At 35.0% G+C, this 27,925-nt stretch overlaps 2 protein-coding genes and 1 long non-coding RNA gene across 5 annotated transcripts in view; all 3 read left to right on the top strand.

Annotated features, from left to right (window-relative positions):
• The window catches only part of LOC109096490 (myotubularin-related protein 1-like), a 49,670-nt gene that overhangs the window by 6,591 nt on the left and 15,154 nt on the right, over positions 1 to 27,925 (top strand). The gene's annotated exons all lie outside the window — the stretch shown is intronic.
• LOC109050839 (mitogen-activated protein kinase kinase kinase kinase 3-like) lies at positions 154 to 11,895 on the top strand. The gene is made up of 18 exons (XM_042747919.1): positions 154 to 491; positions 1,939 to 1,996; positions 2,635 to 2,725; positions 2,806 to 2,870; positions 3,181 to 3,236; positions 5,126 to 5,173; positions 5,334 to 5,376; positions 5,494 to 5,566; positions 6,228 to 6,359; positions 6,695 to 6,757; positions 6,856 to 6,937; positions 7,079 to 7,189; positions 8,750 to 8,825; positions 10,429 to 10,488; positions 10,671 to 10,717; positions 10,969 to 11,007; positions 11,763 to 11,796; positions 11,873 to 11,895. Exons 1-14 carry the CDS (start codon positions 399 to 401, stop codon positions 10,482 to 10,484), a joined length of 1,047 nt encoding a protein of 348 aa, XP_042603853.1. The 5' UTR covers positions 154 to 398; the 3' UTR covers positions 10,485 to 10,488; positions 10,671 to 10,717; positions 10,969 to 11,007; positions 11,763 to 11,796; positions 11,873 to 11,895.
• Positions 13,216 to 14,008, top strand: LOC122141246. Its single transcript, XR_006157627.1, has 3 exons — positions 13,216 to 13,369; positions 13,787 to 13,825; positions 13,919 to 14,008. It is a non-coding gene; the product is annotated as an uncharacterized LOC122141246 (long non-coding RNA).

Raw genomic sequence — 27,925 nt, 5'->3', positions numbered from 1 at the left:
ATCTAAACTTTCTCACAACGTAACGACATTGTGGCTATGTGTTTTTGAGATCAAACATATTTGACTGTTCCGTCGCGATTAGCTGTTCTCTCTCTCTGTCTCTCTCTCTCTCTCTCTCTCTCTCTCTCTCTCAGAGATGCGTTGTTAAAGACGTCCTGTCAAGTTAAAAACAGCTGAAGAACGCGTCTCTCTCTGCGCCACCCTGTTGCGCTCTCGCGAACGCGTCTTGCGTGAACGCCCCCTGAGAGAGAGAGATGCGTTTGTGTCATCGCTGCCATGTTCACTCTAGAGCACTTGTTACGCGGATGTTGAGGAAGTGGTGGTTAGTGGCATTTGGATGAGTATCATCCGGCTCTTGATTTTACACCGTGAGAAAACGATTCCGATGCCGCGCTGCTATGGACGCGATCGGAGTATCGCACACAGATCCGCTCGATGACTACGAGCTGATACACCGCATAGGCAGCGGGACATATGGAGATGTGTTTAAGGTAGGAAAACGACAGAAAGTATCTTAGAAAAACGATTTCATTGAACATTTAGTGCAATTAGGCTCTTGTGTTTGTGCCAGTGATGATGCAAGCATACTATAACCAAAGTTTCCATCCCAAAAACCACATTTATTTCAGTATAAAGAGGTTTTCTGATATTGTCTGTATTAGTAAAAGGGGTGAGTTGTTGTAATCATGCCTTGCTGCAAGCTCTGTGTTGTGGAACATAGTAGCTGGTTTGTTCTTTATCCAAAATGGTCTATCAGCAAAAACACTTTCCAGCAGTTGTTATAGTTTCATGACACAGATACTAAATCTTGGTATCTTGCATCTTAGTCATATTTGCAGCAATCTTGATTGTGCTTCAGACTTGAATATTATATCCTACTTTGTAATATTATGCATTTGCATTAACATGTTGTAGGAACTAGTATTAACTACCACTTTCACAGAATATGAATGATGTGTGTACTGTCTGACCATGTTACTCTAATATGATTTCAGTTTTCACACCTCATTGACTTTGATGTTCAGTAACGCCCATGTGGCTCTGGCACGTTTAACAGCGTAAAACCATGCGATTGTGCATGCATGCACCTTCACTGTGGATTCCTTCCTCATAGAAAAAGTAACCAGGATACTAAACATGAATTTTCCTTGCAAATGGAATTTGTTCCTTTGAATGAACTGAACTGGTCATGGTGGCATACCATGCAACAGAAATAACAGGGTGTGAAAAACATCTTTTTGCATACAAGGAAGCAAATAATAAAAAGATTTGCAAACGGCGTATGCACATTTTGTCTCTTCGGAGTATCTGACGGTGACCTTGTTTGCCCTGATTGGGTGGATTGTCCATTTTTATCACCCTGCCTGAACAAACATGAATCATGGCCTTGATAACGGAGAAAGACACATTACAGGATGTGATTTGGTTCAGCAGGAAAGAAAACAGGAAATGAGCACTGCTACTTTTTTTTCATCTCTACTTCACCTTTCCAGTGTCTGTTGATCCACTATTGGCTGCTGGTTACCATGGTTACAGGCAGACAGCTTCATTTTTCTGTCTTGCGTAGACCACAGAGGCACACAATGTCCCTCTCAAATTGTATGTCTTGCTGCTGTCGCACTTTTTAAGGAAAATCCTTGTGATACAATCACATTGTTAATATAGTATAAGGCCTTTGAAAGGTATAACTGAAACCCGTCAGACTTGAAAGAGGTAGCGTGTATTTGTGTATGTATCAAAATACTTGTGGCTCTTTGTGCATTGGATTTTTGTGATCCAGCACAACCGCAAAAACAATGTTGAAACTTGAAGCACTGGAACTAGAAAATAACTGACTGATGCAAAGGTCTGATGTCAACATGTATTGCTTATTTGTAGAAGCAGAACGCTATTAAATTCATCTGCATAAACCACCAATTTGTTTCTCTGTCCTTATAGGCCCGCAGCATTAAGACTTCCGTCATCGCAGCTATTAAAGTGGTCAAACTGGACCCTGGTAAGGTCATAAACCATTTTTAATAAAATGTTCTTATTTGCATTTTACTGATATGATGAACACTGTGTATTGACCTTTTTTAGTAGATGTGGTTAGAATCAGAATCAGAATTAGCAGACACACAAGGAAGTTAGTGTTATTTAAAGAGGCTAATGTCACACTTCATTTCAGAACACATTAAAAAAAAAAAAAGAAATCTTCAGATGTTTATAAGATGTTCTGTAGTCATAGTGACCCACAGTAACTAAAAGAGTCCGTTCTGAACAAGGGGTCAAATTAAGTCCAGTCAACACCTCATGTTAATTGGCATTTACGGTTATTGGTCAACACTAATAATGTCAAAATTATACGTCACAGTAGTTCTTTGCTGTCTGAGCTTCCGAACTTCTAAACACCGACATGTATTTAGATTTTAAAACTGAAAATGATTGAGAAAGGCTTGTAGTTGCAACTTTTGTATACTTTGAGTATATTTAAAGATACCCAGAATATCATATTTTATGCTGTAAATTCAGTTTGAAGCTGTCGTTTAATCCCTGTAAATCCTGCTGTTATGTTGAGGCAGCGTGTTGAAATTGTGTTACTGATAGAGCAGCAGACAAGATTACAGACGAGACCCCTGTTTCTTTTTCTATCAGGTGATGACATTTCAAGCATTCAACATGAGATAACCATGATGAAAGATTGCACTCACAAAAACATTGTGGCCTATTTCGGTAGCTACCTCAGGTTAGTCACGCAAGAAACTAATACTGCAGTCTGCAGAAAACTGAAGTAAAACTAACAACAAACTTCTTCATATTGCACAGAAATAACAAGTTATGGATCTGCATGGAATTCTGTGGAGGAGGATCATTGCAGGATATTTACCACGGTACAATTCAAAGATTGACGTTTATAATAATTAATTTGAAACATTATTGCATATAATTTCAATTACTGTACATGGATGTTATAGCTCATTATTGACACTGCAAGTAGATAGTCAATTAATATATCAATCATTTTAGCTGAGGTTGTGATGTTTAATTGTTTCAAAAGCAAGCCTCCTATATGTTGTTTCCTTAAGAAGGGTGATGCAGATTGACATGGTTTCTGTTGTTATTTATATTAGCTGACAGAGGATTAATGCACATACTGTATGGTATTTTGCGAGTCTAAATGGGGTCATTGTGTTTCTGCAGTCACTGGTCCTCTGAAAGAGAGACAAATAGCTTATGTGAGCAGAGAAACACTTCAGGTGAGGATGCTTACATCTTACATCATGTTATTATCACTTAAGGTTCATGAGGCAATAGGAAGTGATTGCAGTTATGTTATTTTTAAATTATTCTAGTCATGTTGTTGTTGTTGTTGTCTTTCCTTAAAGCGACAGTTTACCCATAAAATAAAATTCTGTCATTTACTTACCCTCATGTTATTCCAAACCTGTATGAATTTCTTTCTTCTGCTAAACACAAAAGATATTTCGAAGAATGTGGGTAACCACGCAGCTGCAGGACTTCCATAATATGGATTTAAAAAAAAAAATCTATGGAAGTCAATGGTGACCAGAAACTGTTTGGTTCCCTTTCTTCAAAGGGAGCTAAAAGTGGCACCAATTTTGTGGCGAGTTGTTTAGCAACATACAATCGATCATAAACTAAACAATGCTCCCCTCGTTAAATATTCATGTACAGTCACAGAAACTTCCACTTGCTGTGTTTAGTTTCTGCATCTGAGGGAAACCTTTAAAGTAAATAGCAATTGCATCAGTTATAGCGATGCTAATTTGATTTACGTTGAGACATTTGCTCATTGCATGCTTGCTACAGTATACTTTCCCAGCCAGTGTTATAAACTTAGTTACGTTGGGATATATTTATCCAAAGTAAATCTTCAATATCACTAAAATGAAAAAATATTAAATTATAGTAATTTAAAGGGGTCATATTATGCTCTTTTACAAGGTCTTGATTTTGTTTTGGGGGTGTACTAGAACAGGCTCTCGTACTAGGTTGTTCGAAAAACACATCATTTTTCACATATTTTACATTATTACAACACCTCTCTCCACAGTCTGGCAAGAATGGCTGAAATAGTTCCTGTATCAAATGAAGGCCCACCTTCTGAAATACGAAATGTGCTGTGATTGGTTAGCCGGGCCAGTGTGTGTTGTGATTGGCTCCACTCGGTGGCTGGTTGGGAAATGTCATGCCCCTTACCATAGCCGCCTGTGAGCTTCAGTGTAAATATTGCATCAAAATCAAATCAATTTGAGCGAGATTTAAACCTGGATGATTGTAACCACTCTAAACTCGTCTGCCTTGGGAAAGCTAGCATGTCTACGACATAGAGATAACACTCGTTGCCTTCTCTAGTGCAGCTCAACCAGGTCTTGTCCCATTCGTCGATCTTTGTGATATCACAAATCCCGGAAAATATGGGTTGTAGTCCAAACGAGTCGTTCGTTGTATTTTTTGAAAAGTGATTTATGTTAAACAAAATATCTCCTTTTGAATTGGACTTTGAGCTTTGTAACTTTGCAGATCTTTTTTATGCTCAAACAGCAACATTACAGACTAATTAAAGTTGAAAAAGTGAAAAAGCATAATAGCACCCTTTTAAGAAAAACTGTTAAAAACGTTAATATTTATAAAATCACAAAATAATTTTAAAAAAAATCCATAATTTTCAAAATGCAGTTTTCATACTGTGAATTATAATGTGCATTGTAAATACACTTTTAACATTTCAAATGATTAATTTTAGATTTTGATGTTTTAAGTTTATGATTTAAATAAAGCTTAAAACATAATTTTAATATCAGCTATTTATTGGTTATTGTTTTTATTCATATCAGACAAAATCTAAAAGTTGAGATGTAACAGCAGTAGTGGCAGATCTTTTTTCTGTATTGTAACTGACAAGGATGGGGTTCTATTCACCAGTGAATTCTTATTAATATGCAAATAAAAGTGTTAACCTTTTCAAATGTATAGTGTGAAATCTTCATACCTTTCTACCCAAGAATAATTATTAATCAGGGTTAAAGGTTAGTAAAAAGGCTAAAAATGACACTAGGTTAATCATTTCACATGTGTAAAGCCAATTTATGCTGTATTTTTTACAATTATTTTCTGTTTACAGGGTCTACATCATCTCCATCAAGCGGGAAAAATGCATAGAGACATAAAAGTAATTTTACAAGCCATTATTGCCTATAACCATGTTGCCACGTAGTGATTGATATACTGTACATTGGTAGAGTTCATCTGTATACAGTATGAGTGAGTTTCTTTATAGCACAATAGCACATGTGAGATGTGCTCATTGTGTCCTTCTTGGTTGCCCACAGGGTGCCAACATCCTTTTGACAGAGCGAGGAGACGTCAAACTAGGTCAGTCTGGGTTTACCCCTGTCTCAGACCCTCACATGTAAACACACTTATTGACGTATTAATTAATACACCATAAATCTCTTAAATGTGGGCTTTTGTCTCCCCTCTGTCTATCAGCGGATTTTGGAGTGGCAGCCGAGATCAACGCATCTGTTGCTAAGAGAAAGTCCTTTATTGGGACGCCATACTGGTGAGTCACCAAGATTGTAATATAGTATAAAAATTAAATATTATTACAATTTAAAATAACTGTTTTCTACTTTAATATATTTTAAAATGTAATTTATATTTGGGATGCAAAGCTGAATTTTTCACATGATCCTTCAGAAATCATTCTAATATTCTGATTTGCTGCTCAGGAAACATCTTTTATTATTATCACAGTTTAAAATGGTTGAGCTGCTTAATATGTTTGTGTAAACAATACACACTGTTTTCAGGATTCTTTTTTAACATTATAAATGTCTTCTTTAATGCATCTCTTCTGAATAAAAATATTTTTTTTTTAAAATTGTAAATGTTTTTTTTTATGAATGTATGACTAATTGTATAGATTATAAAATAAGTATACAAAATATTAGTAGTAATGTACTATTATTTAAAAAAATAATACTCTGAGACAGTATGCAAAACCTTTCAAATAGTAGTGTATACATTGTTGTCATATTAAATTTAATTCAGAGAGCAGAAACCAGTTTTTATTTTGGAAATGAATTTATTTATGCTTATTTAAATCCATTTTGTGTAAAAACGAAGCAGGATGATCACGAAATGAGCCATATTAAAAGTCCCATCTGTTATTGCTTTGTTATTTGCTGCTTTTATATTTTACTGTGATGGCTTTCTCTCAGGATGGCCCCAGAGGTGGCGGCAGTGGAAAGGAAAGGCGGTTATAACCAGCTGTGTGACATCTGGGCAGTGGGTATCACAGCTATTGAACTAGCCGAGCTGCAGCCGCCCATGTTTGACTTGCACCCTATGAGGTGTGAACACACACACACACACACACACATACATACATGTAAACCCTTGCAAAAGGATCAACACCCTTTGAAAGTAGTCACATTACAAAGACATCCCCTTTTGTTAAAGGGAAAGTAAGTGAATTCATTTGTTTTGCTAATTTCATCTCAATTTGAGCCAGTCAAACCTTGACCCCTTGGCAAATGCGAAACATGTTTTCACATGCTGCAAAGAGTGATGTAAGCTTGTCTAGCGGTAAACTCAAACAAAAAGATGCAACGTTTCATAGACATTGTCCTTTAGGTTGAAAGGTTGGCGGCAGAGAACAAAACCGTCTTTGTTGTTTCACCCTCAGAGCTTTGATGCTAATGTCCAAGAGCAGTTTTCAGCCTCCCAAACTCAAAGACAAGAACAAATGGTAATATGCATAAAATATAACTGCTGATTTTCCTCACCTTTGCATAAATAACAAAGTGTTTGGTTTACAAGTTCAATAAAAGCAAACTCATTTATCAGGTCCACAGAATTTCACAACTTCATTAAAACGGCCCTCATAAAGAGTCCTCGGAAAAGGCCGACAGCAGAAAAAATCCTACAGGTACATGCTAACTATATCTGTGTTGAATATCATTTTAATGATGTGATATCCTTGTGGTTTATCTTTAAGGTAATATAGGGGCTCTCGATACTGTCTTAATACTGGAATCATATTTTTTTTTTGTTTCCGCTGTCTTTCCAGCATGCTTTTGTCACGCAGCTCCTCACACGTAACCTTGTCATAGAGCTGCTGGACGCAGTCAATAACCCTGATCTGCAGCAGACACACACTATGGATGAGAGTGACCTGGAGGTGAATGGAGCGCAATGAAGATATTTCCTTTAAAATGGGGAAACATATTTTATTTCTGAGCACTTTCGATTAAAGGTGAAGTGTGTAATGCTTTTAATGTTAAAATACTTTCTCCCAATTCTACTTCAGTGTGAGAACTAGGCTGAAAGGGTAAAAACTGTGGTTTGTTTGAATGGTTCAACATCTCCATCATATTTAGAATACCTGTTGGAAACAGGATCAATGGTATAATGCTCATTTGTTTATCCAGATCATTTCATTTTTATTTAAAATTATTAAAATTAAAGGTGCTGTATGTAGGATTGACACCGAGTGGTTGAACTAGGTATTGCAGTCCAAATTCAAAATATTGGAGAGGTTTTTTTCACCTGGCCCCTCCTCCTCAGGTTGCCAGATTGATGACACAAACAGGAACTAGTGCACTTGACGATGAATGTAATGAAATACACTGTGTTTTCCGCCAACTGGCAACCCGGGGTGCCGAGATACAAACATTTTCAAAAGAGAATAACTGACTGTAGCATTGTTTTTCGGATAAACAAGTATGTTAACTGTGCATGTTTTTTAAATATCTGCAAACATTATGGTATTTTTATGCTTTATTAGTCAAAATCTTACATACAGCACCTTTAAGTTAATTTTGGAATTATTTTGGGGGGCATCAAGTCATACACCAATCCTGATAACAAATTAAAGAAAAAAATTAAACCTGAAAAAGGATTAATTCTTAAATTTTTTTTACAGTTTTGTTGAAAAAAAGAAAATAATAATAATAAATTAAATATATAAATAAATAATAAATACATTTTAGCTTGAAAAATATACATTTACAGTATAAAAATATACATCTATGGCATTAATTCTTAGAAAAGATGAAACAGTTTTGTAAAAATAATAATAATTATAATAATAAGACTGTAGTGTGGTGTAACCCCAAAAATAATGTACTGATGTTGAAACAATATTTTTTTTTATAAATAAATATAAAATCATCAAATAAATGTGTCATTTGCTTTACAAAACAAACAAAGCACTTTTTAGCTTGAAAATATACAAAATTAATGTTTTATTTATTACAAAACAAGAGTTATTACATTTTTTTATGAGTTTACAAGTATGTTTCTTAAAATTCATTTGTCATCAGCCCAGGAATCATTATTTCTGCAGTTCTATTTGGTGCCAGGAATGGTACAAAAATTACACACTTCACCTTTAATACTCAAACACCAAAATGGTACATAGACAGTGCCATGGATTTAAGCTGACATGTGACATTTTTTAACATTACTTATCTGTACTGTGGTTGTTTATCTGTACTGTGCTCCTGGAGATCCACTGTCCTGCAAAGTTCATTTCCAGCCAGCTTCAGCACACTTGCCCTATTTATTCCCAAGTGATCCTGAAGAGCATGATTGGCTGGTTCAGGTGTGTTTGATTAGGGTTGAACCCTGCAGGATAGTGGGTTCCCAGGAGCAGGGTTGAAGCCCTCTGCTGTAAGGTGAAATGTCTTCATGTGATTTTAGAGATTATGTCCATGGATGTGTGTCTGTGTGTTTACAGACGTGCAGCGTCCTACCTGATAAGATTCATTCCCTAGCGAAACGTCCCATTCATAGAACTCGGTCTGAAGAGCAATGTGAGTCAAGTTCATACTCTATACACAGTAAAAGAACTATCTTTATGTTATTAGTGATCTTAGCAGTATGGTATTGCATCCAATTGGCAGATTAGATTAATTTTAGATTGAATTTTTGCTCAGAAAACACCACATAAAATACATTTCTGAGAACTTTTTAAACATATCACAGTTACTAAACCACCATTTTATGAACTTTATTGGTAATATCATACATTTATTAAATAAATCATTTCAGATTTGTATACCAGAGGTCTGCTTATAGTGTCAGACAATGTTTTTTGCACTAAAATGTGATTTAGTTTTTCATGAGCATTTTCTATCCTCTCTCTGACCTTTACAATAAAAGGGACAGTTCACTCAAAAATTAAAATTCTGTCATTTATTAACAGTCATGTTGTTTGAAAACTGCATCTGTGTTTTTTTGTTCATACAATGGAATTCTGTGTTCACTGATGCAACAAAGTTTCTTCAAAATCTTTTCTGTTTTTGACATGACAATGAGTCAGCGATTGATAAGTGACATTTTTTGGTGAACCATCCCTTTAAGTGGCCTTTTTTTGGTATTTAAGCAAACCATGTAAACATTGACGTTGCATGTGAAATGATTAACAACATCAAAATGATGAACTGTATTCACAAATACACAGTGTTTACTGTGTTGTGTAAATGTCAATCATTAATGTATCCTTTTAATGTTACAAAAATCAGATTTGATGCAACTTGATTTCAATACGTTTTGAGTTTTGAAAGTTAAAACGTACTTAAGTCAGCGTTTTATACGATACAAATAATTTTAAAGTGGAAAAATAACAGAATGATTCAAACTTAATCAAATATGAGACAAAGTCTGTTGTAAAGTAGCTCCACAGAAGACAATAGTTTTGTTATTCAGCGCAAGTCAGTTTAGTGTTGATTCCATTCAGTTCAATTACAGTCTCAATGTTTCAAAATTTGACAATTATGAAACAAATTTGATTCAGCTATAAAAGCAGCGCTGTAGAAAGACATAGTGTTGTCATCCAACGCAATTCAGTTCATGTATTGTTCTCATCAGATATTGTCAGTGCAGTCAACAATTTACATTAAAACTCTTATTTCAAAAGCTTTTTCTTTAAATGACCCATTTATGCGTCTGAATTCTGCAGGGACTCATCATATCCTCTCCAACAGTGTAATGACAGACCTCTAGAGTAATATGAGGGTTGTGACCTCACCTCACAAGTAGTAAACGGCTAATCAGGAGTGACTAAGAATGTGACATTAGGCAGTGAGCGCAATTGTTGTGGTTTGAAAGATTACAGCAAGCCAAGGTTAGCTGTACAACAGGCACTATTGTAATCGAGAAGCCACTCTAGAGCTATGAAAGGACGTATTGTGTGTGTTTCTGAGTGTGTCTTTAGGTTCATGTCTGTTTGCACGAATGCATGAGTGTGCATCCAAATCTGCATGTTAGAATGTCCACGCAGACAATACTGTAGAAAGTGGCGCGTTTATACTCCTACCACACGATTGAATGTGAAAGGGGAAGCATGCTGCAGTTGAATACAGTGATTCTGTTTGGTTCAAGAGCTTGTGATTATCGCTTTTTCTGTTTTTCCAGTCGATCACGTGAAGTTTGGACCACCCATGAGAAAGGGAGACGGATCCCTGTCCTGATCTGGTGAGAATAAACATTTGAATGAAATAGAAACAACTTTGTCCAGTGCATGACGTTAATGATGAAAATTCAGTCATTTTCTCACCCTCACTGATCGCTCATTTCCATACGATCCAAAAAGAACACAAAAGCACCAAACTTAAGATGCTTATGGAATTACTTATTGGTTTCCTGTTCTTCATTAGGGGGCGTATGATGACTGGAGCTCTATCAGTGCGGACAAGGACTCACCGTGGGTTATATTTCACTCTTGCTCATCTTAAATAATGGTGTCAGTAGTAATTATTGAGTATGATGTGCTAATGCATGTAAGTAATTTAAAAATATTGATTGGCTAAGGGGGGTTGACATCCTCCAATCACTGTTAAAAATTTAATTGGATACATTTATTGTTAAATTAAGCTATTAAGAAGCACTGATATGACTTTATCCTTCTCACAAACAGAAGATTGCAAGGGTTGCATTGCTTTTTTTTTTTTGCAGGAGTTTGTTAGAGTGTGTGGAGGAGGCCTTGATGGAAAGGTGACACACACATCCAGACAATACTAACTATTATTGCTTATCATTATAAATGTACACGGCAAAAACATTCTGAATCAGATTTTTGTTGTTGCTATTAAAAATAGAAAAATAATACAAGGTTCATCTTACATACAATTTTGTCTTTATAGTTTACCTTTGGCACAAATATCCAATGTTAACTATACTTTTAATTAAAGTGTGTGTTTTTTTTTCTTCTTTATACACTTGTGATATAAATCTATAACGAAGTGATAAATAATGAGAATTACTTATGTATAGTTGATTTTGGTTTCTACGGTTCCCTCTAGTCAGATTTGATATCTGTTCACTAGAATGGAAAAAAACATTTGCATAACTTTTGTGGTTAATGAAACATTTAGAAAATAATTATATTATATACTTCCAGTAAATCAAAATATGAAATGCTATACTTGTGTATATAAAAAGCTTATTGAATTTAAATTTTACCCCTTTGGTTCCTCAAATATAGCCTGTTTGGTTACCCCCTTCCACTAATGAGAAATTTCCACTAATGAGGGTTTTATGAATTTTATATATATATTAGACTAGAAAAACAAGACAGGTATGCTAATGAATTTTTAATCAGCTAATTTTTTTTTTTTTTTAATTTTCTGTCAGCTTTAAATTTGGAGTAAAAGGTCAATGTACCTAAAAAAATTTGGAAAAACTGATAACTAGGTTAACGTACAACTAAAATGATGAAATGGCTAACATTCTGCTTCCCTCTTTTGCAGGAGTTTGACTATAAAGAGAGGCTCTTCAGCTGAGGTAGAGCTATGACATAAAAGTTGAAAAAGTCAAATGTCTTCTAGAATAACAGAAGTGTATGTTGTTTAATCCCCAGTACTCACTGGATGAAGAGGATAAATATGGGACGGTGAAGAGAGTGGTCTCTTCTCCCCAATCAACAACAGTCACCAATCAAGAGAGAAAAATCCCACTCCCTGTTCCCTCTCCTCGCCTCTTATTGGCTGCACGCCTCTGAAGGGCCCAGCCCCTGACTCTAACCCCGCCGCTAGTCCAGTGAATCCTCTTTTTCTGATTGGTTGAAGGTGATGACCACACTTTTTAAAGCAGAATATATGGAGCAAAATTTTGTGCCAATATTCATCAAACAAATTCAGCGTTTTGTAAATAAGCGCCAATCTAGCTTCTGCAAAAAGAAAAACTTCGACTTTCAAACAAACTACAAAATGATTTGCAAATGCCTGGAAACTCTCTATTTGAGAGAAAATGCAGAGTTATGGACAAATGTATGTATTGTGTGGCCGAGAGAAAATCAAGCCTAGTTTCTCACGAGTTTATGACAACACACAATACAAATATTTGTCCATACCTTTTACATTTTACTACTCTCAATTAGGATTTTGTATTTATAAAATCACTTGCATTTGTTTGAAAGTCAGAGAGATTTCTTTGGAAAAGCTGGGTAATCTTTTGTTTGATGAATAGTGGCACAAAATTCACTCCCATAAGAATACCTCCGTTTTTAGAGAACAGTTCTGTTAATACTAATGAAGTATTAGCAATGTTAAATATGGACAGTAAGACTAACATAACTAATAGCTTACACTTCTTCACATAAATGATTTTTGTATGTTTTTTTATGCTTTTATCCTATTTACAAATATACTCTGCCTAAAAATGAAAAATTCACTCATCATTTACTTTCCCTCAAGCTTGTCCCAGAGGTATATGACTTTTTTTTCTTTAGATGAGCCAGAAATTATGGTTCATAGTTTATTTTTCTTACACATACCCCTATAGTTTCGATGTGGTCATGTGGATTTGTCCAATTTTTGTGGTTTTTGAAGTGTCAACTTTGGAGGTCCTGTACATCTGCATTACATGGAGTCATAGAGTGGGTTATTGTTTTATAAATTGTTGTTTGCGGTTATCTAAAGAAATAAAGTCATATAGATCTGGGAGGGTATTAGGGTAGGTAAATAATGAGAATTCTTATTTTTGAGTGGAATATACAACCAAAACACTTAAGACCACGCTGGAATTCCTTAAGAACCATGCAACAACTTTCACTTAAAACCACTCTCAAAAAACTCTTAAATCCAGCTCTTCATGGTTTGAATCTAAAGCCTTTTTGGTTTCATCCAGATTTTGACCTGTTAGGCCACACACCACCCAGTGAGATTAATATAGTGTTATATGTATAAAGTGAAATAAATAATACCTCCAAACACTGATGCAGCCACTGTGTTGAACAGGATTGATAGCAGAGAGCTCTGTTGCTCCAGACCCAGGAGGAACCAAGAGTAATTTCCCGCCACATGACCCCCCTCTCTCCCCAGAATGGAGTACTCTCAGGAGGAAACCAGATGACTCAGTGAGTAGATTAAATAGGTCATACCAAATATGACCTTTGACTTTGATGATAATCTGTCTAAGGGTTTAAAACAAAGATGTCCAAACTCAGACATTTTGCCAAAGAGCCCGTGATGACCTTAATTTGGCCCAGCTTGCCATATCACAAGAGTAAGGGGGGAAAAACATCCCACTGAAACATATCTTCATTTCTAATTTATATTTTTGTTTTAACAAGTTTTTATCTTTGCACTTAAATGTAAAAAACAATGTTGAAATTTGATTAAAAAATATTTTAAAAAATTACATTTAATACATTATAGTTGTCATTGGAAATAATGCATTATTTACTTTAGATTTTTGTCCCTTTGTATTAAAATGTCAAAAAAAAAAATGCAATCTTTCATTGGTCACTCACTTCTGTTTTCATTGATTCCAGAAAGTCGTCCATGGACTGCCACCTACACCACAAGTACATGTATGTACAGAGAATTACATGATTCTAATTCTATTGCGTGCTCTAATTTCATGCTTATTGTTCTATAATCATAAATCATAAATTGTTTTCCAGATGGGGGCCTGCTTCTCTAAAGTATTCAACGGCTGTCCGTTAAAGACTCAGTGTGCTGTTACATGGGTTCTACCAAAGACCAGAGGTAAAGTTTGCTAATAGAATTGTGAGCACTAGAGACAGCCGTATTCTGCTTGCTGCCAACTACACACAAGCACACACAAAACCATCAAACAGTAAAAATTGATATGGTTTTTTGGTTAAAATGAAAACCAATCAATAGCAACAAAATAGTGGGATGTTAAAAAGATTTGTTTCAAAGGTTTTTTCTCCTAAGTCAAATTTTGATTTCGGGTTAAACTAGAATGAAAATATCTATTTGCATAACTTTTTTGATTAATGAAACTTTTGGAAACTCTATTAAAATTATGTATTTTTATTCCCAAAAAAAATATTAATTGTTTATACTTATTGTTTTTTTTAAGCTTCTTGTTTTTTTTTTGGGAACCCTTTTTGAAATATTTTGATTCCCAAACCTTTTTAATCCCTTTACATTTTGCTTATCAGGGGGGAATTTTTCCCCTTAAATTAGGTTTTAAGAATATTTAATTTTTTGGAAATAAAAAATTAATTTTTTTTAATTTAAAATTTTTTTTCCCTTAAATTTGGAGCAAAATGTTAAGTCCCAAAATTTTTGGAAATACAGATAGTTTTTTAATTTTTAAAAAATGATTAAATAATATTATTAAAAAAAAAAAATTTTATTTTGCTGCCCCCCAAAGCTAAAAATTTTTTTACTTTACTCCCACCCCCCTTTTAAAATTAAAACATAAAAAGGGTTAAACCAAAAAGGGAGCAATGATTTAATTTTTTTCCCTTTTTTTACGGGGAGTTTAAACTATAAAAGAGAGGCTCTTCACCCTGAGGGGGGGGAACAAAAAAAAAAAGTGTAAAAAGTCAAAGTCTTTTTGGAATAAGATCATTTATGTGTGTTTAACTACGGGCCCCAAATGGAGGGCGAGGATAAATATGGGGCCGGTGAAAAAAGGTTTTCCCCCCCCAAAAACCAAAAACGGTCACCAATCAATCTGTTTTCCTCCCCCTCTTATTGGCTCTCCCCTCAAAAGGGCCCCCACCTCCGACACAACCCCCGCCCTACTAATGAATCCGTTTGCGGATTGGTTCAACACGTTTTGACCTGTCACTCCTCAAAAACTTTCCCTTTCACAGACTCCTCCTTTCTCAGTCTTTCCCAAACAGTCTAGGTTCCCTTTGTTTCCCACCAACAAAGGGGGTGATGACCACATTTTTAAAGCAGAATTTAGGGAGCAAATTTTGTGCCAATTTTCATCAAAAAATTCAGGGGTTTTGTAAAAAAGCAAATTTGTTTTTAAAAGAAAATTTCGACTTTAAAAACAAACAAAAAATGATTTCCCAAATGAAAAAACTCTATTTAAGAAAAAAAATGCAGAGTTATGGACAAATTATTATTGTTGAAAAAACAACCCTAGTTTCTCACATTTGTAACAAAATAAAAAATTTTTGTCCATTTTTTAATTTTCTCTAAAATTAATTTTTTAAGGCAAACCCCCGATTGTTTAAAAAGTAAAGGGGTTTCGGGGGAAACGGTTGTGTTTTTTTGATAGTGGAAACCAAAATACTCCATAAGAATACCTCCTTTTTTGAAAACATTTTCTGTTTTCTAATTAGTTTTCCCCAAGGTTAAATGGCAGTAAGCCCAACAAATTTAAAAAGTTTACCTTTTTTCACATAAATGTTTTTTGTATTTTTTTTTATGCTTTTTTTTCCTGTTACAAATTACTCTGCCAAAAAATAAAAAATTCACTCATCATTACTTTCCCTAAAGCGGGGCCCAGAGGTTTTGATTTTTTTTTCTTTAGATGAGCCAGAAATTAGGTTCATAGTTTTTTTTTCTTACACATCCCCTTTATAGTTTCGTTTTTGGTAAAGGTTTGTAAATTTTTTGGGGTTTTTTTTAAAGTGTCAACTTTGGGGGTCCTGTACATCTGCTTACATGGAGTCATGAGTGGGTTTTTTTTATAAATTGTTTTTGGGGGGGAATCTAAAGAAAAAAAGTTTAAATAGGGGGGTATTAGGGTGGGTAAATAAAAATTTCTTTTTTTTTGGTGGAAAAATAAACCAAAAAACTTAAGACCACGCTAAATTTCCCTTAAGAACCAGCAAAAAATCACTTAAAACCACTCTCAAAAAACTTTTTAAATCCAGCTCTTTAAGGGTTTTTAAATCTAAACCCTTTTTGGGTTTTTCACCCCAGTTTTTTGACCTGTTAGGCCACCCCCCCCCAGTGGATTAATTAGTGTTTATGTATAAAGTGAAAAATAAATAATACCCCCAAAACCCACTGATGCAGCCCTGTTTTTGGGAAACAGGATTGATAGAGGGGGCTCTGTTGCTCCAGCCCCAGGAGGAACCAAGAGAAAATTTCCCGCCACATGACCCCCCTCTCCCCCCCAAAATGGATTTACTCCAGGAAAAACCAGATGATCAGTGATTTAGTTTACATAGGTCTTTTAAAATATGCCTTTGGACATTGATGAAAACTGCCCAAAGGGTTTAAAAAAAAATGTCCAAACTCAGACTTTTTGGCCCAAAAGGCCCCCCCCCCCCGTGATGACCATGTTTTGGGCCCCAGCTTCCCAAATCACAAGAGAAAGGGGGGGAAAAAACATCCCCCCCTGAAACAACCCCCCCTTTTTAATTTATATTTTTTGAAAAAAGGGTTTTTCTTTACTTAAATGTAAAAAAAACCAAATGTTGAAATTTGTTTTAAAAAATTTTTTAAAAAAAAATTTTTTTTAATACTTTTAAAAGTTGTCTTGGGAAATAATGCTTTAAATTTCCCTTTAGGATTTTTGTCCCTTTGTTTTTAAAAATTTAAAAAAAAAAATCCCAATCTTTCTTTTGGTCACCCCCCCCTTCTGTTTTTTTGATTCCAGAAAAGCCCGGCCAAGGACTCCCCCCCCCCCCCCAAAAAAGTCCATTTTAGGGAAAAAGGGGAAAATTTTACAGATTCAAAAATTTTTTGGCCCCCCCCCTTCCCCTCTAATTTAATCCCCTTATTGCCCCCTTTAACCCAAAATAATATTGTTTTTTTTCCCAAGGGGGGCCTGCTTCTCTAAAGATTAAAGGATGTCCTTTAAAGATCGTGTGTTTTAAACATGGGTTTCCCAAAAGGACCGAGGAAAAATTTTGCTAATAAAATTGGGGAGCACTAGAGACAGCGTTTGTTTGGCTGCCAAAAAAAAGCACCCCCAAAAAACCCAAAAAAAAAGTAAAAAAAATTTGCATATGGTTTTTGGGTTAAGGGAAAAAAAACCAAGGTAAATAGAGAACAAAATAGTGGTATTTTAAAAAATAGTTTTGCATTAGGGAATGCAGTCTTGCCCTGCTGCTGTCTTTTTGTCATCAGTAATAAACATAAAGAAGTAATGCTGAAAAAAGGGACCCCCTTCACTGCCTTTGTTGGAAACTTTCACATATTTAAAGCCCTCTCCCGATATTAAACACTTTTTGTTTTTTGCTTTTAATGTGTTTTTTTTTTATCCCTTATTCTTTTATTTGCTTGAAATTTTTAAGTTTATTTTGTATATTGATTGAAATTTTTTTTTTTAAAAAAAGTTTTTTTTTTTTTTTTTTTATGTTTTTTTTTTTTATTTATTTTTTTTTAAATCTTTTAATGGTTTTTTAAAATTTTATACCCCTTTGTAAATTTTTTTTTTTTTTTTTTTAGTTTTTTTTTTGTTTTTTTTTTTTCACATAACTGTTAAGAGAAAGAAACATTTTTTACGTTAATTATTCTAATTGACCCTTTGTTTTTTTTTTTTTTTTCCCAAAACTTTCAAATTTCAAATTATTTTTAATTTATTTTTTTTGTTTTAATTTACATTTTTCCCGCCCCCTGACCTAAATTATTGGTATTAATCAAGTTTTTTATTTAATGTTTGAAGGTTTAATTATTTATTTTTTTTTACAATTTAATACACTAACTATAAACCATTTTGCCAAAAAGCTTTTGATTAAAATGTGTTTTATAATTAAACCAATTTTTTGTTGTTGTTTCTGAAAACAAATGCTTTGTTATTTTATTTTTTACCATTGCTTTCTTTTTTTTCTGTTGATTCCTTAATTGTTTAAAAATGTAGTTTTTTTTTTGTATTGTGTGTTTTTTTTTGTTATTGTTTATTTTTTTTTTTTTCAATTTTAGAATTTAAAATTTTTTTTTTTGAAACCTAAAAAAAAAACAAAATATTCCTCCCTTCCCCAGCCTTCCTTTTTTTCACATTTAAAATATAATCAATAATTAATTAATAATAATTAATAAATAAATAATAACACTAATGTTTTTTTTTTTGTTGTAGAAAAATAAGAATTTTTGAAGGGCCTTTTATAGAAAAAGGTTTTGGGTTTGGGAAATTTAATGGAGGAACAGAAATCTGTCGGTTTCATTTTTGGATCAAAAAAATGGGTTTATGGACACCCCTTATTTTAATTTTAGGGGGTTTACAACTACCTCGCCACTTCCCGTTTCATCTTTAAAAAAAATATTTTACTTCATTGTTTTAAACATTTTTTTCATTTTATATGCAACATATTTTTTGTATATGTTGATATGTTGATTTCCCCAAGATCAAAACCTTATTCTGGGTGCTGAGGGGGCATCTTTCACTCTAAATCAATGAGCTTAAGGGGACACCATGGAAAAGGTACCATATTATCTTTTCCTATTTCCTTTGGACCCTTTTAAATTTTTTCAGAAATTAAAAAAAAAAAAAAAAAAAAAATGGGAAACGGCTTTCCCTAATTTTTCTACAGGGAAAAAATCCCATGAAAGGGGGGTAAAAATTTTTTTTCTTTTCCCGTTGCTTTTTCCCCAGAGATGGGTTGGTTACGTGATGAACAAGTCCTTATGTCGTCTCAGGCACTGCAAAGTTATTTAAAATGACCATTTAATGTACCACGAAAATTTTGATGTCTTTTATTAACTCTCTGGTGGTACCCCTTGCTTCTGTCCACAGGGAAAACCTCACAGTTGGGCCCCTCATAGTCTGCCCGCACTTTTTGAGTACGCGGGGGAATGCCGCGTGGGGCAGGGGGGATCTGGGGTTAATGCACACCGCTTGAGCACCCAAGGGTAAGCCGAGGTTTGTGAATTTTAATTGATCTTTGTCTTTAGTCAGTTCCTTTGGATTTAAGGGGCTGCTAAAGGGGGTAACTTTATCTTTTCCCAAAAGTACGCCAAAGTCAGGAAAGAACCCCGACCCCAAGGGCTGTAGAAGATAAGTGTGGGGGGGACCAGTGACCCCTGTAAAGGATAAAAAAGGCTCTAGGCATTTTGTGCCCTTTAATGTTTGTTCCTCTGCTTCTTAAATTGGGAAAACCCCCACTGACAGGTTTTCCCTTTTTCTGCTGTTCCCACTGGTTTGGGTTTTTCTAATGTGGGATGAACCCCCTGCAAAGGGTTTTGCAGCCAAGGTGAGAAATGAGAGATAAGAGTGATTTAAAATGTGAAAAATAAGATCTGCACTGTTTTCGTAATTTTTTCCTTTTCTCTCTCTCTCTCTCTCTCTCTCTCTCTCTCTCTCAGCACATTGCTCTGAATCTGCCCCAAATTTTCTGCCCATCTTTTAGCTGCTCGTAAATGGACGAAGAGTTGCCACCGGTTGTGTCGGGGGGAGAAGCCGTCCCTGCCAAAAAAAAACCAAAAATGGACAGTGCACTTTGACCCATCCACCTGGATGCCCCGCCACAAAGCAAACCAGGGGCTGCTCATTTTGTATACATCAAAAAATCACACACAAGACACTGCTTTTTTACAAAACCAAAAATATTTCAAGGGGACTATTGATTTGTGTTTTGCGGCTGAGTTATGGACTTAAAAGAGGGAGGGGCTCTGGAGGTCAAGCAAAAGGGTTCAGCTCGACAGGGACACGTTTTCATTCACTGAAAGGGAAAAAATGCTTTTTTTCACTGAGCCCTTTTAAGCACTTTGTATGTTTTGCTTAATAGGGGGGGTCGTTCGAAAAAATTTTAATTTTTTGGGGGGTTTTTAAATTTTTATATAACGATTTTTAATGCCAAAAATTTTTTCTGAGGTGGTTTTTTGCTGCACCTTTGGGTGGTTTAGGGTTTTGGGAAAAAAAAATAAATACATAAACCTTTTAAAAAACCCCTTTTGTTTCAGACCCCAGTGAAGGTTGTGAATCTACAAAGGGGGTTTTGAGCCTCAAAAAGTCTTCGAACTTGCATTTGAGTTTCCCATTCCCCCCGCTGGGTAAGCCCTGTTTTAAACCAATTTCCAGGCTGTCTTTGGCATCCTCTCGCCTGGTTTTTGGGGTTTTTTCTGCTGTCCCAAACTTTTTAATTGGGAAATTTTGGGGGGAAGCCCTTTCAATAATGCAGGTTTCATAATCGCTTTCTTGCCCCGTTCCCTGAAATAAGTAATCTAAAACCTTTTTTAAATTTTCAAAACTTACTTTTTTTTTTAAAAGGGAATGCCAGTTTTATTTTTGAATGACAGCTCTCCTGTCCCCTGTTGGGGAAAAATCATGAAATTTTACAAAAAAAAAACTTTTTATATTAAAAAAAAACCCAAACAACGCCCAGAATTTCTTTCCTAAAAAGTAACTAAATAACAAATATTTAAAGAATTACTTTTAAAAATTTCCTTTCCCCAAATCTGCTATGAGCTGTTGAGCCCGTTTGGGTTTAGGCGGGTTACCCGATTGGCTGTTCAGCTTAATTTAACCCGTAAAATCAAGAGCACAAGCTGGGGTGTTTAAGCCCGGGGTTTTAGATAAAACTTTTTGTTGATCTTTGTTTGGGGTCTACAAAGGGCGGGGTTCTTGTCTTCTGGAAACCCCGGTCTGAAAGGAAGGGGTTTTCAGAAATAAGAAATAAAGCTGGGTCTACAACCCAAAAGGGCTTTTACTGAGTTGAGGAAAGGGAAAAAATTTGGGGGCTATTATGCTTTTAATCCTCAGGTCAAACCCCGGAGACCCCAGACGAAGTCGGGTTTTTTAGGTTTTGGGGCAACTAGGTATGTTTTCCCCCATTTTCTGGTAATAGAAAATGGGGGAAACATATACTAAACATTAATGTTACTCCCGGGATATCATCCTTTCAAAAATACTCCCAGGGGATCCGTTGCCCTGAGCAACCGGGACATCCCCCACCCGGGGGGATGGGAAAACAGCACTGATGGGCCTGAGGCGCTGGGGGAAAAGTTCCCTTTTTGCTGGAAACACTACAGAGGTTAGGGGGCCTCCCTTTCCCCCCTGAAAGGGTAGAGTCATCGGGCCCCAAAAAACCCCCAGGAAAAAGAGGGAAAACAGTGGATTTACTTAACCCCAGTTTCCAAAAGCCTTTGAGGGGCAGGGGGGCGGTTCGGGGGCTGATTTTGGGGGGAAAGTGACCTGTGGACTTGCATTGACCCACTAGGTTTGAAAAAGCTGTTTTGGGTCAGTGAACCCAAACAAAAGAAGTTTCTTTTTTTAAAGGTTTTAAACTGAGGTTTTTCCCAAAGGTTCTTGATGGGAAAGGGGAATAACGGGAAAAAAACAAGGGGTTATGAAGAAATTTTGGAAAAAAAAAAAAAAAAAAAACCTTAAACCTTTTCCCCCAAAGGTTCTAAAGGCACTTTTTGGGGCCTAAAACCGGGTTAAAAAGGGGGGGTTTCAGCAAAGGGGGAAACTGATTTAAAAAATGCCCCTTCCATAAAAGGTAAGGGGGAAAAATTAGGGAACAAAAAAGGCGTTTTTAAAGGTCCCCGGAGCAAAACGGGTTTTTTCGTTTTGGGAAGGAGGCCCAATTTGGGAAAAGCTTTTTTGGAAAATTATTAATTCTTTTGGGACTACAGGGTCCGAAAAGGGATTCAGGTGTCGTTGCCTAAAAAAACTTTTCATTTAATAAAAAAGGGCCTGTTGCCCAACCCCCTGGAAGTTAATTAAAAGCTGGAAAATTGGTAAAGGGCCCTTCCCTTTCCAAAACGGGGTAAAATTTTAAAAAAGTAAAAAGGAAAGCTGAAGTTTTTAAAATTTGTGTTTGGGGCAGGGGGGGAATTGGACCCTAGGGGGGAAACTTTTTCCTTTGGCTTCTTAATTTGGTTTAAAGTGTTGGGGTCTTTTTTGGGGAAGGGTTTTTTAAAAACGGAAGGGGGGAACCCAAATTCCGGGTTTTGCAGAATTGGTAAAACCCTTATGAAAACCTAAAACCTTAAAATTTAAATTTAAAAAAAAAGGGTAAAAAGTGTTTTTTTTGGGCCCTTCTTTTAATGAGGGGGGGGAAATTTTCTTTCGCTTTTTAATTTTGGAAAACTTTCCTTTCTTTTGGGGAAAGGGGTTTTAAAAAACCGGGAAGCGCTCCCCCCTTTCTGCAGAGTGCCAATTTGGAAAGTACTTAAATCGGTCAAGGCTGAGAAAAAAGAAAACGGGGAATTTTTCTTAAAGGAAAGAGGGAAAATTTTAAACCCCGGGCAAGGGGAGAAAAACTTGCAAATTTTGGGGGTTGGCCTGGTGTTAAAGCGGTGAAAGACCGGGGGTTTGTTTAATAATTGTTTTTTTGGGTCCCCTTTAAATTTTTTTAGGGGGCCTAAATCATTTAAGGAAGACTAAATAACCTTCAAAGGGAAGGGTTATTAAAATTCGGCCGTTTTATAGATAAATTTAATTGGGGTTAAATATTTAATTTTTTAATTTTAAAATTTAAAAAACCCCAAAACAAAGAAGAATAAAAAAAGAAAAGGGGTAGATTTTAAATTAAAAAAGGTCGTAAATTTTAATTATTTTACTTTTAAAAATTAAATTTGTTTTAACAAAACAAAATACCACAAAGAAGATAAATAGGGGTAGACGGGTGTAATTTTTAAAGGGTGGTTTGGAAAAGGGGAAAATTTTCCCCCTTTAAAAAAAAATTTTGTTTTTTAAAATCTTCCTTTCAAGTTTGGTCAATAGAAAATAATTTAAAAGGGGCTAAAGGAAAAATTTATATAAAAATAAAATATATATTTTTAATTTCAATTATAAATTTTATATATATAAAAATATATATATATAATATAATCTTTTTTTGTTTTTTTTTTTTTTTTCCCCTTTTTTTTTTAAAAAGCCTCAAAAAAAAGGGAAAAAAACCACCCAAAATGGATTCGGTTCCTATGAACTAAAAAAAATTTTTTTTTCCCAGTCAAAAACCCCCCCAAAAAATTTAAATTTTTAAAAAAATAAAAAGGTACAAATAAATTAATGTTCACCTTTTATTTTTTATTTACCCACCCTAAAAAACCAAAACATAAAAACCCACATAAAAATACTTTTAAAATTTATGAGACCCATTTTCCCAAAGCGACTTCAGTGAATTCAGGTAACATTTTTTACCAAAACATGTTTTCCCCGGGGAAATTTGGGACCCCCGCCTTTTTTTCTCCCTAATAAAATTCCCCCAAACCACTGGGGCCACAGGAACACAAAAAATAAAACAAAACTCTCGACTCCCCTTAAAATTTTTTAATGTTCCACTATAACAAATAGGGGGATTTGTTATGGTTTTGAAAAAAAAAGTGCTTCAGCCATGATAAAGAATATGAAAAGTGTCGAGTCGCGGCAAAAAACCCAGAAAAAAAAAAGGGGTGAGCAACAAAAAAGGCATTTTGGGCTGGAGGGGCCCTTATAAAAAAATGAAATTTTAAAAATCTGCCCCCCTTTTTGGGCCCCGGCAAAAACAAGGAAAACCCGGCCCTAAAACATGGGGCTGGGGTAGTTTAAGATAAAAATGGGATGATAGATAGAAAGATAGATAGATAAAGGATAGATAGATAGATAGATAAGTTTGATTGATTGATTTGATACTGCAACGTTTTTAAAGTTTTTAAAAATTTTGTTATCAAAAAAAACATTTTTAATTTTTGGCTCTGTTTAGCCCCTCATCAAGCTTTTCCTCCGCTTTCTGTTTGTTTTTTATTTGTGTTGTTTTATGTGCTATGAAGTGGGTTTGTTTTTTTGCCGCGGTATACCTGCAGGTTTGTGTATGTTGGGGGCCCTTTTTTTGGCCCTGAGGTTTTTCCCCTGTAAAGGAGTTAGAGAGCGGGAAAACAGCAGGGGTGTTGATAAACCAAAAAATAAAAACCCTTCCCCCGGCCCCCAAAACCCCCAGGGGTTTTTTTAAACCAAATATTCCAGGGGCCCATAAAAATGGGTGGACGGTTCCCCCCCCCTTCCCTTTCCCTCATCCGAACGTGAAACAGAGATTTTTTTGTGTCTGAGCCACTGAGTTGTGCCTCCCTGGAGTTTTTCAATGAAATTAATGGGGCGGTTATTTTTTTTCAACATTAAAAAAAAATGAATTTTTTTACAAACCTGTAAAATAAAAATTGACAGGGTGTCTTATTCGATAATAAACCATGCACGTTTATTATTGGGGCACTTCAAAATACGGGGAAATTAATTATTTTAAAAAAAAAATTTTTCGTTTTTTTTTTTTTTTTGGGTTTTTTTTTTTTAATGCATTTTAAAAAGGGGCTTGGGGTTTTTTTAAAAAACCCAGTACTAAACTGTGGGCAAGGTTAGTTTTTAAAGGGAAAGCGAGGATTCAACGTAAAAAAGCATAGTTGTAAGGAAAATTTTTCTTTTTTCCTCATTACCTGGGCATCGCTGAGGGGCGGTTTTGGGTTTTGGGAAGAGGATATATAAAATTTTAATAATTGGGTATTTTTACCCCGTATTGTCCGCTTTTTCATTTTGGGGAATTTTTTTTTGTAGATATTTATTGTCGCGGCGGGGCGGTCCCCGGGAGGCAGTTTACGAATCCTCTGGGGTTGAAGCCTGCACTTTAATATTCATGACGGGGGTTTTTGCCATGGAAACTATTGACGCAGCTAATTATTTTCGGGAGAAACCATCCCCATTGGGGGGGTTATGCCACAGCTCTTAGTTTTCTTTACTTTTTCCCTTCCCCGGGGAATAGGATTCCTGATTTCGGCGTGGGGCGATCCAAAGTTTCAGAGGAAGTTTTTTCCCGTTTCCGACACGATGGCTTTGGATTGCAACACGCGTTATTTGCCTTCTGAAAACCCTACAGTAGAGAATGATAAGCACCGCCCTCACCCATTAAAAAACGCGGGAATCCCCAGCCCGGCCCGTCCCCAAATTTTAAAACACCCATTTTACTTTATGAACCCTATGTAGTGGCCGACGACGCAAATGGAGGGTTCTTATCGCTTTCGCGTTATAGACCCTGGGAGCGTCAAAAAGGTGTTTTTACCCCCCTTCCCAAAGTTTAATGACTTGATAGTAAAACAAAGACCTTGGGCTTATTTTGTTAAATAAATGTCATTTTTAAACCAACAGGGCAGAAAAGAAAGCATTTTTTCAACCTGAGCTTTTGTCCTGATGACACCTTAAAATTAAATTTAAATTTTTGGCATAATATTTTTTTTTTAAGGGTGCCCCAAAAACAAGGGGTTATATAAATTTATTTTTTTTATTGTGTGTGTGTTTGTGTGTTGTGTGTTTGTGTGTTTCTCAGAACTGCATGGAAAAAAAATTCAAAATTTCCCGGAATTTTTTCTCAAAATTTTGAACGTTAAAAACTCGCAATTGCAGTTTTAAAAAGTCAAAATTGCGGAAAATAAAGTCGCATTTTAGTTTTTAAAAAGTAAAAAGAAAGGTATAAACCAATTCTGAGATAGAACGGGGTTTTTCCAAAAAAATTGGGTTTTAAACCTCTTTAATTTGGAAAAAAAAAAAAAAAATCAGAAAAAAACCCAGAACTGAAAAATTAATTCGCAAGTGGGGAAAAAGGAAAAATTGTGAGTTTTATATCCAAAAATTCTGACTTAAACACACATTTTTTTTTATTATAATTCGGGAAAAAAAAGGGGGAATTTTAAATAAAAATTCACAATCACCTTTTTTTTTTTTAAATTTTTTTTATTTTTTTTAAAGGGAACGGAAACAGCTAAAAGAAACTTTCAGCCAGCCCCAAAGATTTTTAAAAAGAAAAAAAAATATATTTTCATCTAAAAAAAGATGCAAACAAAACCTGTTAAAGCAATTTCAGATGAGAATGTTGTTTGTGAAACTGGTCCTATTGGAAAAAAGGGAGCCTTGAACTTTAAAAAAAAAAAACCGGTTTTTAACAATTTTTACTTCCCTCTTCCCTTATATCCCCCCAGGGGCTCAGTTAAAGGGTTTGGCAAACCAACTGATTCCCCAGCAACAAGTCAAGTAAATCTCGGGACCCACCCGCTAAGAGATGATTTCCAGGAGTACAAGGTAGATCATACGGGGTATTTTTAAAAAAAAAGGGAAAAAGGGGCCAAACTAAACAACCCCCGTTTTTTGGTTTTTTTTTTTATTTAGAAATTGCAAAAGATCTCCCCCCAAAGTGTTTTTAAAAACCCTCTTTTTCAAGGGCACAAACTGCTGTTTTTTCTTTAACCCACAGTGAACGGGAACATTGCTGATGAAATTTTTTTCTTTTTATCACGTCTTCACAGAGCATTTTCACAGGAAAAAAGTTTCTCTCAATTTTAAACACTTTTGTTACAAAACCCCTTTGGGGGAAACCCAAAAAAAGGTTTTTTTTTTCCTGGTCAAAATCATGGGACAAAAAAGGCATAAAAAGCCCAAACAACCCCGCAATGGGACATTTGGAGTCAAAAGGAGGCTTTGTGTGAAGAACAGTTTGAAATTTTTAATCTTACCCTTTTTTTGGGGTGGTTAAAGGAATGTTCACTTGGGAAAATTTGCTGAAAAGGTTCCCCGGGGTAAGGGCCCTCGGGAAAAGATGGTGGGCATTCCATACTTGCTCACCAGTGGTCCCCCTGTTTTTAAAGGGTCCCGGGCAGAATGAAAGGTCCACACACTATAAAAAAACTTTGCTAAATTTAAAATTTATATGATCCAGCCTCAAAAAAAAGGTTTTGAGTAAAAGGGGCATTTTGTGGGAAATGAGTCCTTTTTCCCAAAATTTTTTTCAAAAAAAAAGTAAAATCTTTGAATCGGGGAAGAAATAGGAAACAGAAAAAAAGGAAAAAGTTTCCCGGGAAAACAGCCCAAAAGCATTCAAAAAAAAATTTTCATCTGGGTTTTTTTGATGAGGACACGGGGGTCTTTATCACTGAAAAAAGTAGTTTTTATTAGGGATTATACACTTATATTTTTGCCAGAAGCAAAATGATAAAAAATTTAATGATGTTTTAAAACACGACCCCTTATGATTGAGATAAAATTCCCTTGTAAATCATCAGAATTTCCCTGTTTTTTAAACCCTCTTCTTTTTTCCCAAGGGGCCCAAAAAACAAAAAATTAATTTTTTATTTAACCATTTAAAAAAGTTAGGGTTAAAATTTTGAAAACCTTTTCAGAATTTTCCCAAAATAACCTGTCCTGCAACATGTAATAGGGGTTTTTGATTTTTGATGAAAAAAAACAATCTACTCCTCCATTCTTAATCTGTTCATATTGATTTTTTTTGAGCCGAAAAAGGTTTTTAGTGTAATTGTGGGAAATGTCTCCCCTTTTTGGATTCACAGGGTTTAAGCAGTGAAATCTCTAGTAATTTTTCTAAATGAACTTTAAACGGGATGAAGTAACTTGGGTTTTTCTACATTACCCATGCTTTTGTTTTTTTTTTTTTTTTTAGAAAAAGCCCTGTTAAGATGTTTTTTAAAAAAAAAAACCAAAAAAGGGTTTGAAATTTTAAATTTTTAAAATTTTACAGTTTTTTACAAAATAAAAAAAACTTAAATTTAAATTTTTCCCCTTTTTTGGGGGGTATAAAAAATTTTGGGAGATCTGGCCTGTGATATTTTATGGCCCTTTTTTGTAGTATGAAATTATCATATTTTTTTTCCCCTTTTTTTTAAAACCCTATAAATATCAGAAACGCTATTTGGTCTTTTGGGGGAAAAATTTTGGTGTTTTTTTTCCTTCCAGTTGAAACTCTATATTTCCCTTATTCTAGGAGCCATCAAGGGCCCTTTTAATGGAAAAAGGAAAAATGGACAAAAAAATATATATATTTAATATAATA

Source organism: Cyprinus carpio, chromosome B21, assembly GCF_018340385.1.
Source record: "Cyprinus carpio isolate SPL01 chromosome B21, ASM1834038v1, whole genome shotgun sequence".
NCBI classification, from domain to species: domain Eukaryota; kingdom Metazoa; phylum Chordata; class Actinopteri; order Cypriniformes; family Cyprinidae; genus Cyprinus; species Cyprinus carpio.
Note: the sequence above shows the minus strand (reverse complement) of the source record. Positions and strands in the feature narration are given on the sequence as shown.